The sequence below is a fragment of the Oncorhynchus nerka genome, linkage group LG20 (genome assembly GCF_034236695.1).
Source record: "Oncorhynchus nerka isolate Pitt River linkage group LG20, Oner_Uvic_2.0, whole genome shotgun sequence".
NCBI lineage: Eukaryota > Metazoa > Chordata > Actinopteri > Salmoniformes > Salmonidae > Oncorhynchus > Oncorhynchus nerka.
In genome coordinates, this window is record NC_088415.1 from 8992118 (window position 1) to 9010312 (window position 18195).

At 41.9% G+C, this 18195-nt stretch overlaps 2 protein-coding genes across 3 annotated transcripts; both read right to left on the minus strand.

Annotated features, from left to right (window-relative positions):
* Positions 1-152: 152 nt before the first annotated feature.
* Positions 153-10125, minus strand: LOC115101939 (pyridoxal phosphate homeostasis protein-like). Of its 2 annotated transcripts, XM_029621396.2 has the most exons (8): positions 9354-10125; positions 6378-6485; positions 3819-3854; positions 3648-3723; positions 3322-3462; positions 1254-1396; positions 1050-1148; positions 153-883 (listed from the first exon to the last, which is right to left on the minus strand). In XM_029621396.2, the coding sequence occupies exons 1-8, from the start codon at positions 9441-9443 to the stop codon at positions 728-730; spliced, it is 849 nt and encodes a 282-aa protein (XP_029477256.1). In that variant the 5' UTR covers positions 9444-10125; the 3' UTR covers positions 153-727. The 2 variants fall into 2 exon arrangements, with proteins under 2 accessions (XP_029477256.1, XP_064861264.1); XM_065005192.1 differs by lacking the exon at positions 6378-6485.
* A 91-nt stretch (positions 10126-10216) lies between these two features.
* Positions 10217-18033, minus strand: LOC115101941 (small nuclear ribonucleoprotein G-like). Its single transcript, XM_029621399.2, has 4 exons — positions 17926-18033; positions 17115-17137; positions 10556-10680; positions 10217-10405 (listed from the first exon to the last, which is right to left on the minus strand). The coding sequence occupies exons 1-4, from the start codon at positions 17955-17957 to the stop codon at positions 10355-10357; spliced, it is 231 nt and encodes a 76-aa protein (XP_029477259.1). The 5' UTR covers positions 17958-18033; the 3' UTR covers positions 10217-10354.
* Positions 18034-18195: the final 162 nt, after the last annotated feature.

Consider the following 18195-nt stretch of genomic DNA (forward strand, 5'->3'; position numbering starts at 1 on the left):
GTTTTGCAATACAATTCACTGAATGTGTTTATTATCATCCTTAGTTACGGATTTAGTTTTACATTGATGGTAACTACAGCATTATTGTTCCATAATAACTATAGGATAGAACATCTCATAACAGAACAAACTAAAACTATTTCCTCTTTGCATAGGTTCATTCTTAAATCTTTTTACTGCACCAACAAATAATTCAGACCAGAAGAATCACTGACATCACACAAAATGAGATAATGTGGCAATGTAAACATATGGTATGAATCATTTTTTACCTGCCGTTTCCTAATTTGGTTTATCAATTATAAAAACGTCAAATATCTGACACCATACAAAACATTTGAATTGACTCATACCATAGGTCATGATAAGGGGGAGTCGAGAGAGTCGACCTCTGCTTGACTCTCCAAATTATCTCGATTTCCGTTATCGTGTAAAACGGTATCTATTGAATCTAGGGTTGGCACAAGATCAAGATGTGAGGTAGGGAACTTCTTATATCCTATACCATCAATTGATTAATGAGAATCTATGTCTAATGTCAACTTAAAAGATCGAACGTCATCCCAAAATGCTCAAATAAATGAATGGGCTCTGTAGAAAACTACTACATCAACCAAAGACATCATATAGACATACTGTGGAAACCTGCTGTTGTTTTTTTCCCCCAGAAAATCTCATAAAATACTAAATCCTTTTCAGCCTGTTGTGAGTGTAGGAAGGAGAAACATCACTGTTCTGTCACAGTGAGACGCTCCATCTTCTTAGCTGCCTCTTCTGTAGGAACCTTTGACTTTCTCTCTGGACTGGGAGTGGGAGTGTTGGGATAATCCCTGTTACCAAAAATAGTACTACCCACTCGCACGTTGGTTGAACCCACCTCAATCTAAAAGGAGGAAATGGAAGAGGAGATATACCTCAGAAGGTTATAACTTATACAAACAGCATGAGCATTCGAGTTGCAAATGGGTAGCCTAATCAATATTTGATCATTCAGTATGTTAAGAACATATTGTATTAGCCATTAAGAAGGCTGGAACAGTGGAATTTACCGCGTGTTCGAAGTCAGTGGACATGCCCATACTAAGCTCCACATCTTCAAGCGGCAGCTGTAGACTGGCACACACTTCCTGTCGCCGACTCAGCAAAGCCTGGTTGGTGATGCGCAGCAGACTTAACACACACACACACACACCTATAGATGTTTACCAAAAGCCTTAACATAAAACATTAGGGTAATCATAACAGTCAAATACCTGAAAATCCGGGTTAGGGCCATCAGCTAGGTCGTAACCATAGCGACCAATGGTCATGAGTCCGGAGAAGTGTAGGGCAGAGCATTTGGATAAAATGTGTTTCACTGTGGTCACGGTCTCACCAGGAGGCAGTCCATGTTTACCTAGAGGTAATGTACACAGTGTACAAAACATTAAGAACACCTGCTATTTCCATGACTTTGACTGACCAAGGCCAATCCAGGTGAAAGCTATGATCCCTTATTGATGTCAATTGTTAAATCCACTTCAAATCAGTGTAGATGAAGGGGAGGAGACAGGATAAAGAAGGATATTTAAGCCTTGAGACATGGATTGTGTATGTGTTCCATTCAGAGGGTGAATGGGCAAGAATAAAAGTGTAACTGCCTTTGGTTATGGTAGTAGGTGCAGACGCACCAGTTTGTGTCAAGAACTGCAACGCTGCTGGGTTTTTCACACAACAATTTCCCATGTGTATCAAGAATGGTCCACCACCCAAAGGACATTCAGACAATTTAACAACTGTGGGAAGCATTGGAGTCAACATGGGCCAGCATCCCTGTGGAACGCGTTCGACACCTTGTAGAGTCCATGCCCCGACGGATTGAGGCTCTTCTGAGGGCATAATGGGGGCGGGGGACTCAATATTCGGATGGTGTTCTTAATGTTTTGTACACCGTGTGGAACAGTAGTTGAATCTGTCTGTGAATCAGGTTGACTTCATGATTGTTGCCCTCGAGACAGAACTGAGTGATTTCTACTAGATGGGCCAGCTGCAAAGTCAAAATTGTCTAGATATATATGTTGGATAAAATATTAAAAACAAAAATGAGCTTTTTGGTCTTATTTTATGGTCAGGGTTAGGATTCAATTTAAAAGCAGATTTTATGACATTGCGGATGTGCCAGCTAGTGACCTCTGCAGTGCTTCCTCCAGTACATGAGTCACCTCAATAAATACCAACCTGCGTGTGTGTGAACCAAGGGTTGAAACCGGTTCATGAAACAGAACCAAAAACCAGAAAATAACAAAGTTATTTGAGGAACAGAACCCGATCCGAAAACGAAAGTGATCTATGCTGTTCCGGAACAGAACCGTAATTTTAAAAGCATGGGAACCGGTTAGTAACGTTATTTCACGTTCCGAGCATTTTATTCCAGTCCCACACAAAAAAACGCAACAAAGCGCCTATGCAAATCCCTCACTCTGTCACACAGAGACTTATTCCAGCATCTGCCTGCCAGTTGGAAATCTTTTCCAGTCGGTCGGTTATATGCTACCTGCCCCTCCCCATGTAAGCATAGGTTACTGTAGCCTACTGACAAAGTGTCATTCAGAAATTAGGGAGAGATGTTTAATTAGAGAAGAATGAATTGACTTTTTCAATGCTATTTGATACTATAGTTACCATGTTCCACATTGGATTTATTAACTACAAAAAAGGTAGATGTTTTATTTTAAATTCTGGTGCCGCTCTGCACACACAAGCTTGTTAGCTAGCTAGCTAGCTCTGGTCCAACGTTAAATGAACTCGGTAGTTCAAAGACATTCAAAGTTCCTTCATAGAAGCCGCTGCTCCGTAGCTATAATTCTGCGGGCCTAATTCCAATAATGCATGTCATAACAAGATGCCCAGCACTTCAAGGCAAGCTTCCTCCATCCTCAACATTCCTGATGCATCTCGTGCCCCCCTACACAGTGCCTGGCAGCACAGTGTGTGTTTGTCTTTCAATAGGATTAAACCATGATTTCACTGCAAAATTTGTTCATAACGGATTTCCTATGCAGATTAAATCGCTTATCCACTCCACAGAAAGCTGCTCTATCCGCACTGATTGGTAATTTAATAACGAGCTTAATGTAAAAATAAATGTATATTTCAGAGGTTTAAAAAGGAACAGAAAGATATAAAGTGGTACTTTTTTAGCGGTTCGAACCGGTTCAGAACTTTATTTTTCTGGTCAGAACAGTGTAACGTAACAACAAAAAAAAAAATATGGTTCTGTTCAGAACAAAACGATTTGGGGAAAAATATGTTGGGGTTCCAACCCCTGGTGTGAACACTTACTTTCCTCCCCACTGGTGTTGATCTGAACCATGATCTTTAACGTCTGCGTACTAGCTGTTCTCAACCGCAGCCAGGAGCTGTTTACCTTGTCGGCCAATTTGACAGAGTCCACTGTCTCCACCATGAACAGGTTTGGTACACCTGTGGGAAGTGTGTGGGCAGAGTGAAGATATGCCAGTGTTACTAAAGGCTTCTACAGAATGGTGTTCAAAAAAACGTTCTTTTTGACAAGGACCACTGGGTATAGGAAGACATGCAAGTTGAAGTTAAAAGCTTTAGAGATATGGAGGCATAGAATGTTGCACAAGATGTGACATATTACTTACCCAAAAGTTTGTTGACATTATTCTTCTGTAAATGGCCAATAAAATGCCACTCGATATCTGGGCAAGATTCTAAAATCTAGGTTAGGACAGAAATATATATTTTTTTATCGGTTGCTGGATAGACATATTACATATGGTAAAGAATAATATGACTTAAACCTTTCAACACACCTGAGGATTTGAAGCTTTATCCACAAGTTCATTCACCTAAAAGTGAGAGGTGAAAGGAACAAAAATAAAGTCAAGCCGCAAATGTCTTCACACTACTAATAAAGGTTTTATGTGGAACTGTACATCATGTTCCCATCATGCACAGCGGGGAGAACAAGTATTTGATAACCTGCAAAATTGGGCAGTGTTTCCTACTTACAAAGCATGTAGAGGTCTGTAATTTTTATCATAGGCAAGCTATATTTATCACTTCAACTGTGAGAGACGGAACCTAGATTCCGTCTCTCACAGTTGAAGTGTACCTACGATAAAAAATTACAGACCTCTACATGTTTTGTAAGTAGGAAAACCTGCAAAATCGACAGTGTATCAAATGCTTGTTCTCCCCACTGTATATAACGTTTTTTTTTTATCAGATTTGTATTATCCAAAGCGATTCACAATCATGCGTGCATTGATTATACGTACGGGTGGTCCCGGGAATCAAAACCACCATCCTGGCATTACAAAGCAACATTCTCAACCGACTGAGCTACAGAGGACTTTGATCCCAACTCTAAGTTCCATTACATCACACAACTCTCATTGGACAAAGAAGTCTTCTGTAGGGGGGATTTTTTGTTTCGGAGCCCCCGACACTCAATCTGAAAATGAACACGGATCGCTTGCGGTACGGTTTTGGAAGCATAAGGATTTTATCGTTCACATCAACAATAAATTATTTTCTAAAAAACAAGAAAAGGTTACATTGATACACACCTTGATAGGGTTAATGTTTCCACACAGCCATATATCCATGTGACAGTGTTTGTTTATGGAAAACGGAGGGAAGACAAGAGGCAACCACCTGTGCTAATTAGCTATGAAGCATCCACCGACCACCTGTGTGTAAGCGTAACTCGGGAAAGTGTTGCAGAAGTGTGGTGTCGACGGATGAAAGCATCCATAGCTGTATGGATCTGTAACTGAACTACAGAGGACCATGTTCTACTAACTGAACTACAGAGGACCGTGCTCTACTAACTGAACTACAGAGGACCGTGCTCTACTAACTGAACTACAGAGGACCGTGTTCTACTAACTGAGTTACAGAGGACCGTGTTCTACTAACTGAGCTACAGAGGACCGTGTTCTACTAACTGAGCTACAGAGGACCGTGTTCTACTAACTGAGCTACAGAGGACCGTGTTCTACTAACTGAACTACAGAGGACCGTGTTCTACTAACTGAACTACAGAGGACCGTGTTCTACTAACTGAACTACAGAGGACCATGTTCTACAAACTGAACTACAGAGGACCATGTTCTACTAACTGAACTACAGAGGACCATGTTCTACTAACTGAACTACAGAGGACCATGTTCTACTAACTACAGAGGACCATGTTCTACTAACTGAGCTACAGAGGACCATGTTCTACTAACTACAGAGGACAATGTTCTACTAACTACAGAGGACCATGTTCTACTAACTGAGCTAGAGAGGACCATGTTCCACTAACTGAGCTACAGAGGACCATGTTCCACTAACTGAGCTACAGAGGACCATGTTCCACTAACTGAGCTACAGAGGACCATGTTCTCTTAACTGAGCTACAGAGGTCCATGTTCTACTAGCTGAACTATATCCTTCCTGTTTGGCACTGTCTGGGGGGGGGGGGGGGGGGGGTGTCATCGGTTGGGGCCACAGTGTCTCCTGACCCCTCCTGTCTCAGCATCCAGTATTTATGCTGCAGGAGTTTATGTGTTGGGGGGCTAGGGTCAGTTTGTTATATCTGGAGTACTTCTCCTGTCCTATCCGGTATCCTGTGTGAATTTAAGTATGCTCTCTCTAATTCTCTCTTTCTTTCTCTCTCTCGGAGGACCTGAGCCCTAGGACCATGCCTCAGGACTACCGGGCATGATGACTCCTTGCTGTCCCCAGTCCACCTGGCCGTGCTGCTGCTCCAGTTTCAACTGTCCTGCCTGTGATTATTATTATTTGACCATGCTGGTCATTTATGAACATTTTAACATTTTGGCCATGTTCTGTTATAATCTCCACCCGGCACAGCCAGAAGAGGACTGGCCACCCCACATAGCCTGGTCCCTCTCTAGGTTTCTTCCTAGGTTTTGGCCTTTCTAGGGAGTTTTTCCTAGCCACCGTGCTTCTACACCTGCATTGCTTGCTGTTTGGGGTTTTAGGCTGGGTTTCTGTACAGCACTTTGAGATATCAGCTGATGTACGAAGGGCTATATAAATGAATACATTTTATTTGAACTACAGAGGACCATGCTATACTAACTGAACTACAGAGGACCATGTTCTACTAACTGAACTACAGAGGACCATGTTCTACTAACTGAACTACAGAGGACCGTGTTCTACTAACTGAACTACAGAGGACCATGCTCTACTAACTGAACTACAGAGGACCATGCTCTACTAACTGAACTACAGAGGACCATGCTCTACTAACTGAACTACAGAGGACCATGCTCTACTAACTGAACTACAAAGGACCATGCTCTACTAACTAAGCTAGAGGACCAGTGTACAATACTCAGTATAACACTCACATAGTTTTCACCAAAGTTGCGATGTCCTTTCCGGTACGCCTCGATCACCATGTCAGGTGGTTTCGTCTTACTTACAGCTACTAGGCGGGGCGGCACCGCGGGCAACGTCTTGGGTGGGAGAGCAGAGGAAAAGGAAAAGCAAAAAAATATATTGTAAATAAATTATGTGTTATATGAACCCAGCCGACATCTGAGGCTCATTCAGGAAGACATATTGGGGGACAATACAGAACAGGAATGCCTCGGTCATGTAGAAAACTATATTGTGTTAGCTGTACTGGTAACGTGTAAAACATTATGCCTTCCTGAACACAACCAAGATATGCTGTCCAAATGCACTTATTTTAGCATGCTGGCATTTCCTTACAATCAAGATGACAGGAATCTGAAAGGGTCGTCTTTGTCTGTCTACACTGTATTATGTTTCATTGTTTGTCCAAGATGGCGTAGCAGTCAGACGTCTTTTTGTCCTCGTCGTGTCCCAGGTATATATATTTTTATAAACACTTCAGCGAGCAGGCATTTCTAATCGACCTGGCCCGGGTGTCCTGGAAGGACATTGACCTAATTCCGTCAGTAGAGGATGCCTGGTTATTCTTTAAAAGTACTTTCCTCACCATCTTAAACAAGCATGCCAAAATTGTTGCAACCAAAATTGTTGCAACCCCTGTTACTAGCCTGTTCAACCTCTCGTATCATCTGAGATCCCCAAACATTGGAAAGCTGCCACGGTCACCCCCCTCTTCCAAAAGGGGGAGATACTCTAGACCCAAACTGCTACAGTCCTATATCTATACTACCCTGCCGTTGTAAGGTCTTCGAAAGCCAAGTTAACAAACAGATCACCGACCATTTTGAATCCCACCGTACCTTCTCCGCTATGAAATCTGGTTTCTGAGCTGGTCATGGGTGCACCTCAGCCACGCTCAAGGTCCTAAACGATATCATAACCGCCATCGATAAGAGACAATACTGTGCAGCTGTAGTCATCGACCTGGCCAAGGCTTTCGACTCTGAGAATGCGGTGATTGACATTGGCAGACTCAACCGCCTTGGTTTCTCAAATGACTGCCTCACCTGGTTCACCAACTACTTCTCAGACAGAGTTCAGTGAATCGGAAGGCCTGTTATCCAGACCTCTGGCAGTCTCTATGGGGGTGCCACAGGGTTCAATCCTCGGGCTGACTCTTTTCTCTGTATATATTAATGATGTCGCTCTTGCTGCTGGTGATTCTCTGATCCACCTCTACGCAGAGGACACCATTCTGTATACTTCTGGCCTTTCTTTGGACTCTGTGTTAACTAACCTCCAGGCGAGCTTCAATGCCATACAACTCTCCTTCTGTGGCCTCCAACTGCTCTTAAATACAAGTAAAACTAAATGCATGCTCTTTAACCAATCACTGCCCACACCTGCCCGCCCGACCAGCATCACTACTCTGGACAGTTCTGACTTAGAATATGTGGACAACTACAAATACCTAGGTGTCTGGTTAAACTGTAAACTCTCCTTCCAGACTCACATTAAGCATCTCCAATCCAAAATTAAATCTAGAATCAGCTTCCTAATTCACAACAAAGCATCCTTCACTCATGCTGTCAAACATACCCTCGTAATACTGACTAACCTACCGATCTTTGACTTCGGCGATGTAATTGACAAAATAGCCTCCAACACCCTACTCAGTAAATTGGATGCAGTCTATCACAGTGCCATCCGTTTTGTCACCAAAGCCCCATACACTACCCACCACTGCAACCTATATGCTCTCATTGGCTGGCCCTCGCTTCATATTCGTCGCCAAACCCACTGGCTCCAGGTCATCTATAAGTCTTTGCTAAGTAAAGCCCCGCCTTATCTCAGCTCACTGTTCACCATAGCAGCACGAGCTCCAGCAGGTATATTTCACTTGTCACCCCCAAAGCCAATTCCTCCTTCGGTCGTCTTTCCTTCCAGTTCTCTGCTGCCAATGACTGGAGCGAACTGTAAAAAACACTGAAGCTGGATCTCTCCCTCACTAGCTTTAAGCACCAGCTGTCAGAGCAACTCACAGATCACTGCACCTGTACATAGCCTGTGTGTAAAAAGCCCATCCAACTACCTCATCTCCGTACTGATACATATTTATTTCTGCTCCTTTGCACCCCAGTATCTCTACTTTAACAATCACCTTCTGCACATCGATCACTCCAGTGTTTAATTGCTATATTGTAATTATTTCGCCACTATGGCCTATTTATTGCCTCACCTCCAGTATCCTACCTCATTTGCACACACTGTATATATACTGTATGTTTGACTATTCCATGTGTAACTCTGTGTTGTTTGTGCTGCACTGCTTTATCTTGGCCAGGTCACAGTTGTAAATGAGAACGTGTTCTCAAAGTCTACCTGGTTAAATAAAAGGTGAAAAAATGAATAAAATAAATTGTGCAGCAGTGAATTTGCCTGATGAATTTAATTAACCCTGGCTGGAATTGACAGTTGCTCCATCTAATTTCTGTGTATGTGTGGTCTGATACGTCAATTTGAATTTTGGAAGGAGTCTATCAACTTCTAGTATACCTACTGTTTTCGAATGGTGGTGGGATGGTCTCAACTGAACCAATCAAAACGGTCATTCCTTATGATCAGGAGTGAACGGAAGTTGAATGAAGAAATGTTTTGCAACGTTTACAAAACATTGTTGACGTTAACATCAAAATGATAAAAGCAGCAGATCCTCTAGAACCCTCCACGCGCAAACGGGTTGCATGCAGCGCGCGCCTTTAAAGAGTTTGCAGTAAAATAATCAGCACGTATCAAAATGTAATGTGAATGTTATGGTGTGCTTTCTCAATTCAAAGGTTGGTGTTTTTCCTTGCATAACTGGTCCACCGACCCTCGACACTTAAATGATAAGAACATTTCTCACGACATGACAAGCTAAAGTATATACACCGGTTCTTCCCAAGATAATATTGAACTGGATTTACCTTGGGTCGACGTGCCGCGGCTTGATTTACCCTGTCTACCACCGCTTGTAACGCTTTTCCAACCTCCTCCGACATTCCTACTTTCCACATACCCTCAATCCACCGACCGTGCAGCAACAGCAACGTTATCAACCTGTCAAAATAAAAGTCCTTTCTGTATTATAGAACGCTTGTGTGGTGAGTGGGCGACGCCTTGTGTTGTCTATTGATAAACCATTCCGCATCAATTCAATCTAGTGCACATTATCTAGCTGGGTGTTTAAACTATGAGACCCGCACGAAACCAGAAATAAATTGACTCCGTTAGTAAATCCATCAGCTGCACCGGTCACTGGCTCCCTGCTCATGGCGGCTGAGTATCCATATAGCAATGCTGGCTCGGCTCTGCTCAATGACGAGACATGAGAGCATTTAGCTACTTTTCGTCACTAAACTTCGACAAAACGCAAGGAACGTTATTTTCTGTGTAATAATCTCTCGTTTTATATTTGACGAGGTTGAAGCCCTTCTGACATTTATGATCTTAGTCAGATATGACTGTAGAGCAGCGAATGGCTCAGTATCAAAATGTTAGTAATTAATTTAGTGGTAGCAGAGCTCTGTCCATACCCTAAAATAAAATACTTTCCCTACCTAGCCCTAACCCAATGTAGAATGTCGGCCTCGGTTCGAGTAAATTAGCTCTTATTTGTGGGTACCATTTGTATGTCCCTGCGTGCAGTTTGAAGAAAGTTGTCAACTAGAGTTCGCGCAATGCCTTTTTAAACGTATCTTCTGATAAACGCCTATGTATGCACACATTGTCAAGAATAATCAATCAAGTGCTTTAAACATGTAGGGCTAAAAAGAGAATTACACAAAAATAAAGAAAACAAATATCCAAGTTTATTCACAAGATTTCACAATTCAAAACATTTCCAAATTAAACATCTGTAAACGTATCCAGATAGAAAAGGTCCATTATTCCACTTTCCTGAAGACGATTCTGCCATCCCAACTCCTCATACTCTCTCAAGGGCCTCCAACATGATGATACTGTTTCCTCTGATTACCTACAGACCCGTGAAGAAAAAATATATATATATATTTACTTGAAGAAAAAAACAAGGTATGTGATAACATTGAGAATAAAAGCACAATGTGTCTGTCCCCAGAGATAGCGTAGTTAACAACGCTGTTGGGTACTGCTGTTTGGTACTGACCACCATGCCTATGGTGTTCTGTATTCCCCCAGGGGCCATTTCCAAGCAATCATCCATCACCAAGTTCATGAAGGGGTCAAATCCTCGCAGGACTCCTTGGACCTGCCTGCCACCGTTCAGCTTCACTGGAGGGAGAAACATGTAGAACTGTAAGAACAGTTGAGGCAGTACGGCAGGGTTCCCCAAACTGGCTGCCCGCGGGCGGTTTCATATACACAAGACTGTAAAAACACCAGGAAATGAGCTCCAGTGATTTTAATAAGAAATCTGTTCAAGCATAGAGACACGTGATTGTATACCAATGTAAGCAAGGTTTGAAATGATTTTTTTGGGGGTCAAACATATGTGTGTTGGGCTTCTTGCAGTCTACAAATTATTTGTAATTATAAACTGGGCTGTTGAGGTCAATGCTGATTGGCTGACAGACTGTATACAACGGGTATGACAAAACATTTATTTTAACTGCTCTAATTATATTGTGATAGGTTTGGTTTTTGAGCTTTAATAATTATGAATCATAAGTTCTAAAAGAGACATGAGGGGTACCATAATGAAGGTTGGGAGGGGCTGAGTGCAGGGTAAACACGTGGCAGTACAGATAAGTGGAGGAACCGTCTAAGGACCAGATCACTCAACTCCCTGACAGGCAATACTGATGCAATGTTTGGCGATAATGAGGAGACTCCACCCAGAGTGGGGTATGTATACTACCATGGATGAAACCATGTCTTTGTCTAATGCAGCTGTGTTGACCCTCAGGGCAGAATAAACTTGGGTTTAAAGCTTGGGAGTTTGTACTCTGAAAAATAGAACCTAACAGTTGGTTACGAGTTTATAATAGCAATAAGGAATCTCAGGGGTTTGTGGTATATGGCCAATATACCACGGCTAAGGGCTGTATCCAGGCACTCCGAGTTGCATTGTGTCTTAAGAACAGCCATATACCACATGCCTTATTGCATTCCAGCCCACCTCGAACATCCGCTCAAGAAAAAGAAAAAAAGAGAAAATAAATACAACCTAATCTGAATCTAGTTGATGATCCCTGCAATAAGACAAGTTGGACCGGACCCACTTTTCATTTCAGTCCAACAAGTTATGGCCAAGAAAATGTCAATTGGGTTTAGGGCTGGGTGATATACATCGCATTTGGAAAGTATTCAAGCCCCTTTACTTTTTTCACATTTTGTTATGTTATAGCCGTATTCTAAAATTGATTCAATGACCCCCCCCCATGAATCTACACACAATAGGCCATAATGAAAAAGCAAAAACAGGTTTTTAGAAATGTGCCAAAAACTGAAATATCACATTCACACAAGTATTCAGACACTTTACTCAATACTTTGTTGAAGCACCTTGGGCAGCAATTATAGCCTGAACAACTGTATTTGGAGAGTTTCTCCCAGTCTTCTCTACAGATCCTCTCAAGCTCAGTCAGCTATTTTCAGGTCTCTCCGGAGAGGTTGGCTCAGGTTCAAGTCTGGGCTCTGGCTGGGCAACTCAAGGACATTCAGAGACTTGTCCCAAAGCCACTCTACCATGAATACCTGATCGGTGGAATGCTGCAGAGATGGTTGTCCTTCTGAAAGTTTCTCCCATCTCCACAGAGGAACTCTGGACCTCTGTCAGAGTGACCATTGGGTTCTTTGTCACCTCCCTGACCAAGGCCTCCCACGATTGCTCAGTTTGGCCGCGCGGTCAGTTCTAGGAAGAGTCTTGATGGTTCCAAACTTCTTCCATTTAAGAATGGAGGTCACTGTATTCTTGGAGACCTTTGATGCTGCAGAAATGTTTTAGTACCCTTCACCAGATCTGTGCCTCGACACAATCCTGTCTCTGAGCTCTACGAAAGAAGTCATTTGACCCCATGGCTTGGTTTTTGCTCTGTCGTGCACTGTCAACTGAGGGACCTTAGACAGGTGTGTGCCTTTCCAAATCAGGTCCAATCAATTTAATTTACCTCAGGTGGACTCCAATCAAGTAACATCAAGGATGATCAATAGAAACAGGATGCACCTGAGCTCAATTTCGAGTCTCATAGCAAAGGGTCTGAATACTTGTGTAAATAAGGCATGTTTTTATATATATCAATTTGCAAGAATTTCTAAACTTGTTTTCCGCTTTGTCATTATGGGGTATTGTGTGTTTTTTGTTGTGGTAAGGCTATAACGTAACAAAATGTGGAAAAGATCAAGGTCTGAATACTTTTCCGAATGCACCATCAAATGAACGTTTTTCAAATGCCTGTATCGCAAGAATCAAGTTAAAAATGTTTTTATGAGCGTTTGTTTCTTTCAGGTCTCGTCTCCTTTGCTCCTTCTGTGCACCGTTCCACTCAGACACCACGCCCCTAACTACAAAAGATAAAGAGATGACTTCTTCCTCTCTGACAAGCAGTTTGAACTCGCTATTGTCAATTGAGGTTTGGTCCAAATGAAATCAGTTGATAGCCCTTCTAAATGATACCCTCATGTCTTAGACATTTAAAAAAAAAAAAATACAGCGCAGACACTAAAAACGTGTATGAATTAACATGATTGTGTTAACGTCCAGTTTGTTGCACACGGTATTGCAGCTAGCATCATCTCATCCAGGTTGGAGCACTTGAATTCAACATCTAAACAAAATGAACAGGCCGTGTTGTTCAGTTGGAGACAGACAGGAGGGTGTGTTCATAACTGTTCTACCTTGTTAGCAAATCAAATAGATCCAAGCTGGCTAGACTTTAAAATATAAAAAGATTAGCTGGCTACTCACTAGCATGTGGGCTTGTGCTAGAGATATTGTTTATGAAAAGTGTTAATGTTCTAGAACACCTGCTACCTGAAGTTAGTCATTGTTATAGTTCTGATAAAATGCGTAACAAAAAAAAAAAATACAATTTCATAGACTGACTTGAAAGCCAGATCAGTGATGGTAAAAAGCAGGTTAAAAAGCAGGGTTCGGTGTTGACGACATTTTTTTTTTTTTTTTTTTTAAACAGAAAATGCAGATCTAAACGGCTTCTTATTGTACATTTTGCTTGGCTTCAGTCACAGTTCGCGCTAAATCATGAACGTAAACGAACACATTTGGTGCTACTTATCTTTGCTCTCCTCATTGGATCACCAGACAGTTCTCTGACTGATGTGTAGGCAATTTTCTACAGTACATTCCTCCGATAGCAAGTTCAAAATGCAAAATTAACTTTGAGCAAAACATTAGGAAATGTAGCTAGCTACATTCTGTGATAAACATTAGAAATACGATGGCCTGATCATTTTTGGCAAAAAAATAAAAAAAAAGTATACATTTAAATAAAAAATAAAAAACTTGGCTTTTCATTGTAAGCAATGTTCCCTCATTTTTTTCAGCACTGAGCAAATGTCAGGTCTGCAGAGCGCAAACTTGAATGTGAAAATGTTGTGCGCGTTTACTTGGAACACTGAAGCTGTACCCCCTTTAAGTTACAATTAACAGCGACAGTGGCTATTGGATCATAATGTAGACCTAACAGAGTGGCCTACCATAATAAAACAATGGAGAAAATGCATCCCATAACATTTTATCATGGAAATAGCTGTTCTATCATTCAGCCTACAGTAGCAGCCAATGTGTGGTGTTCAATGTAGGCCTACATGCCATGAGACTTTTGAAGAAAAAAGACACGCAGGGCTTGACATTAGCCTGTTTATCCACTTGTCCTTCAGACAAGGTGACTGAAAATGTATTGTTTGATGCAAGAAACCACTTTATAAAATGCATTATTCCCATAACATTATTACAGATGATCAAATGGCTCCCTCTGCGTATTGGCTACTTAGCTTATTCATGCCTGTCTCAAAATACAACACTTCCCCTTTAAGACTGAAATAAATGCTCTTTAAGGGACTCGCTTTTTGAAGACTTCAAGAAATGTACATGTTTAGTGCTTTTGTAAAATGCAATCACTCCTCCATTGCTGACTAGATATTATCTATAACTGGGCTAATAACTCACCACTAGCAAAGGATATGAACAAATGTGCACACGTGGCTACATACAGCTCTCACTTTGATCTCAAAATAAGCGCATCTACTCACAACCGCTCATGGTGTAAACACAGTCCAGTTCAAAATGAATGGCACAGATCCATATTTGGCAATGGTCTAGTTGCATACTCCAATCCATTGTGCCTACAACAAAATCTCATGCATAGTTTTTTTTGTTAGGCTGCATTTAAAAGTGGCTAATATTGCACTGAATTGATCACAATAACCCACAGTAAAGGGAAACGCTGATAGTGTTTTAACGGAGAAAACTATAGAAAGTTGAGGAGTTCAATCTTGTGCTTCTCTGCGCAGGATGCTATTTCTAATGCCAGGCAGCCCAGCGGAGGTTAGAGGGAAAATTGAATTGGCGGGGGAGGCGCGCAGCTTAGAGGGAACATTGAATTGGCAGGAGACATTGATTGTAAGCCAATTTCCTCCTGTATAGCTGCTAGGCAAAACAGAGATGCACTTCTGTTGTCATCTGATGAAAATACTCTTCTCAATGTGTTGCACTAGTGTTGTTTAGAAAAACTATAATATTGCTCGCCCCTTAACACTCAATTGTTGGCAACTTTTTTTTAAATGTTTAAATAACACTATTGACTTTATGTCAAATGCAGGCGAATTTCATTAAAACATATATATATATTTAAAGGCCTGCATTTTGAAAATGCAGATTTCTGAAAGCTAATGCAGCCCCTGTAAACTAGTGGGTCTTATCTTATGGTTGTAGAAGGCTTATATTTAAGCTAGGTATAATTCTACAAGCCCTGAATTCATTAGATATTCCTGATTGTTTGAACTTTATTCTCTATATAAGCTTTGTTGCACCATTTTTTATTATGTAGATACAATACATATACAAAAGTATGTGGACACCCCTTCAAAATCAGCAAATTTGGCTATTTCAGCAAAGCCCGTTGCTGACAGGTGTATAAAAATCGAGCACACAGCCATGCAATCTCTATAGACAAACATTGACAGGAGAATGGCCTTACTGAAGAGCTCAGTGACTTTCAATGTGGCACCGTCATAGGATGCCACCTTACCAAAGAGTAAGTTAGTGAGATTTCTGCCCTGCTAGAGCTGCCCCGGTCAACTGTAAGTGCTGTTATTGTGAAGTGGAAACGTTTATTTAACAAGGCAAGTCAGTTAAGAGCACATTTTTATTTACCATGACAGCCTACCCTAACCTGGACGACGCGGGGCCAGTTGTGCGCCGCCCTATGGAACTCCCAATCACGGCCAGTTGTGATACAGCCTGGAATTGAACCAGGGTCAGTAGTGACGCCTCTAGCACTGAGATGCAGTGCCTTAAACCGCCGCGCCACTCGGGAGCAACAACGGCTCAGCCGTGAAGCGGTAGGCCACACAGAACGGACAGCTGAAGCGCGTAAAAATCATATGTCCTCAGTTGCAACACTCACTACAAAGTTCCAAATCGCCTCTAGAAGCAAAGTTGGCACAAACTGTTGGACGGGAGCTGAATGAAATGGGTTTCCATGGCAGAGCAGCCGCACACAACCCTGTGATCACCATGCACAATGCCAAGCGTCGGCTGGAATGGTGTAAAGATCACACTATTGGACTCTGGAGCAGTGGAAACACGTTCCCTGGAGTGATGACAGAATAATCTGGGTTTGGCGGATGCCAGGAGAACGCTACCTGCCCCAATGCATAGTGCCAACTGTAAAGTTTGGTAGAGGCGGTATAGTGGTCTGGGATGTTTTTCATGGTTCAGGCTAGGCCCCTTAGTAAGGCGACAGGTAGCCTAGTGGTAGCCTAGAGCGTCGGGCCAGTAACCGAAAGGTTGCAAGATCGAATCCCCGAGCTGACAAGGTAAAAATCGGTCGTTCTGCCCCTGGATGAGGCAGTTAACCCACTGTTCCTAGGCCGCCATTGAAAATAAGATTTTGTTCTTAACTGACTTGCCTATTTAAATAAAGGTTCAATTAAAAAAATAGCTCCAAGGAAGTGAAATCGTAACGCTACAGCATACATTTTAGGCGATTCTGTGCTTCCAACTTTGTGTCCACTGTTTGGGGAAGGCCCTTTCCTGTTTCTGCATGACAATGCCCCCGTGCACAATGAGAGGTCCATACAGGAATAGTTTGTCAAGATGAGTGTGGACGAACTTTACTGACCTGAACAGTGCACTGATCTCAGCCCCATCTAACAACTTTGGGATGATTTGGAACACCTATTATTGCCCAACATCAGGAACCGACCTCACTAATGCTCGTGTCTGAATGGAAGAAAGTCCCTGCAGCAATGTTCCAACATTTAGTAGATGATTGGAGGCTGTTGTAGCAACTAAAGGGGGGGGACCAACTCTTTATTAATGCCTGTGATGTTGGAATCAGATGTTCGACAAGCAGGTGTCCACAGTTTGTCTTGTGAGCTGCCCATAATCTAGATATGATTTTAAGGTTTTTTGACCCAGCTCTAATTGGGTTTGTCAACATTAGTCTCAACTCTGCAAGCAAAGAGATGAGGTTTGTCCGTTCAACTCAGCAGAACCATAAACACTCAGAATCGGTACTCACATGAAAGCTTCTTGTCCATGAATCTGAAATGGGGGAAAAATATTATTAGTTGCTAATAGAGATCACAACGCCACCGATTGTATGGCTACACCAGAGACGGTTTGGCTCTGGTCCATGGCTCTGATTTTCACTAGAAGCTGGACAATAACTCGTTTTTCGCTAAAGCGTCAAACGTTTTTAAAATAAAACATTTTTACACAAGATATCCATATAGCACGTTGGGAACGATTAAAACGGAAATGCCATTAATTTTCAATAAAGAAAGCGAAGTGGGCTGGGGAACCTTTGAGAAAAAAATGGAAACTAAACTAAACATTATTCAAATACTCCGCGACATCGGGTCGTGATTGACCAATCGAAGCTCACAATGGCTTCAAGACCCAACTATATTGGCTGTTGATACCGAAAGTTAGCGTTCTTGCTCCCACAACAGTGCGAAACTAAATCAGTATAACTTAGGGGATCTCCATTATTAACATTTTAATGCGACAAGAGCGCAGAGGCAACTCGTTGTCGTCGAGCCGTTCATAATACTGACACTTATTGATATTCGTACATCAATTAAATGTCAATGAATGCATGGTTTAGTTATCTAACCGTTTCATTCAATAACGAACGTTAGCTAGCCATTTTACTAGCCACAACAGTGTTAACTAGTTGCCGACTACCGGTAGCTTTGTGCTAGCGCGTAGCTACTACCTATGTTAGCTTGCTAGCCACATTATCTAAAATAAACAGCGAAATATTAGAAATTAGACTGGGTCGAAAACCAACTATGAATATGTATTTTTTGTTTGTTTTAATAACTCACTTTTTCAACTCTGGTGGGTGTGCTTTACTCATGTTTCTTCTTTTTGTTGAGGGCCTTCAGCTCGTGAGACTTCCTTTTGTGAAAAAAAGGAGAAAGCATGCGCAACGACCGGAACCGGAAACGTAATTCTTCTTCTACGAAATAATGGCGTTCCGCAAACTAACGTTAAAGGTGCATGCCGTCACCTACTGTGCTGGAGTGTGTGGTCAATTGCGGGTTACAACATTAGTTCCACATTTCTAAATCCTCCTACCTAACTCTGTACTTCAA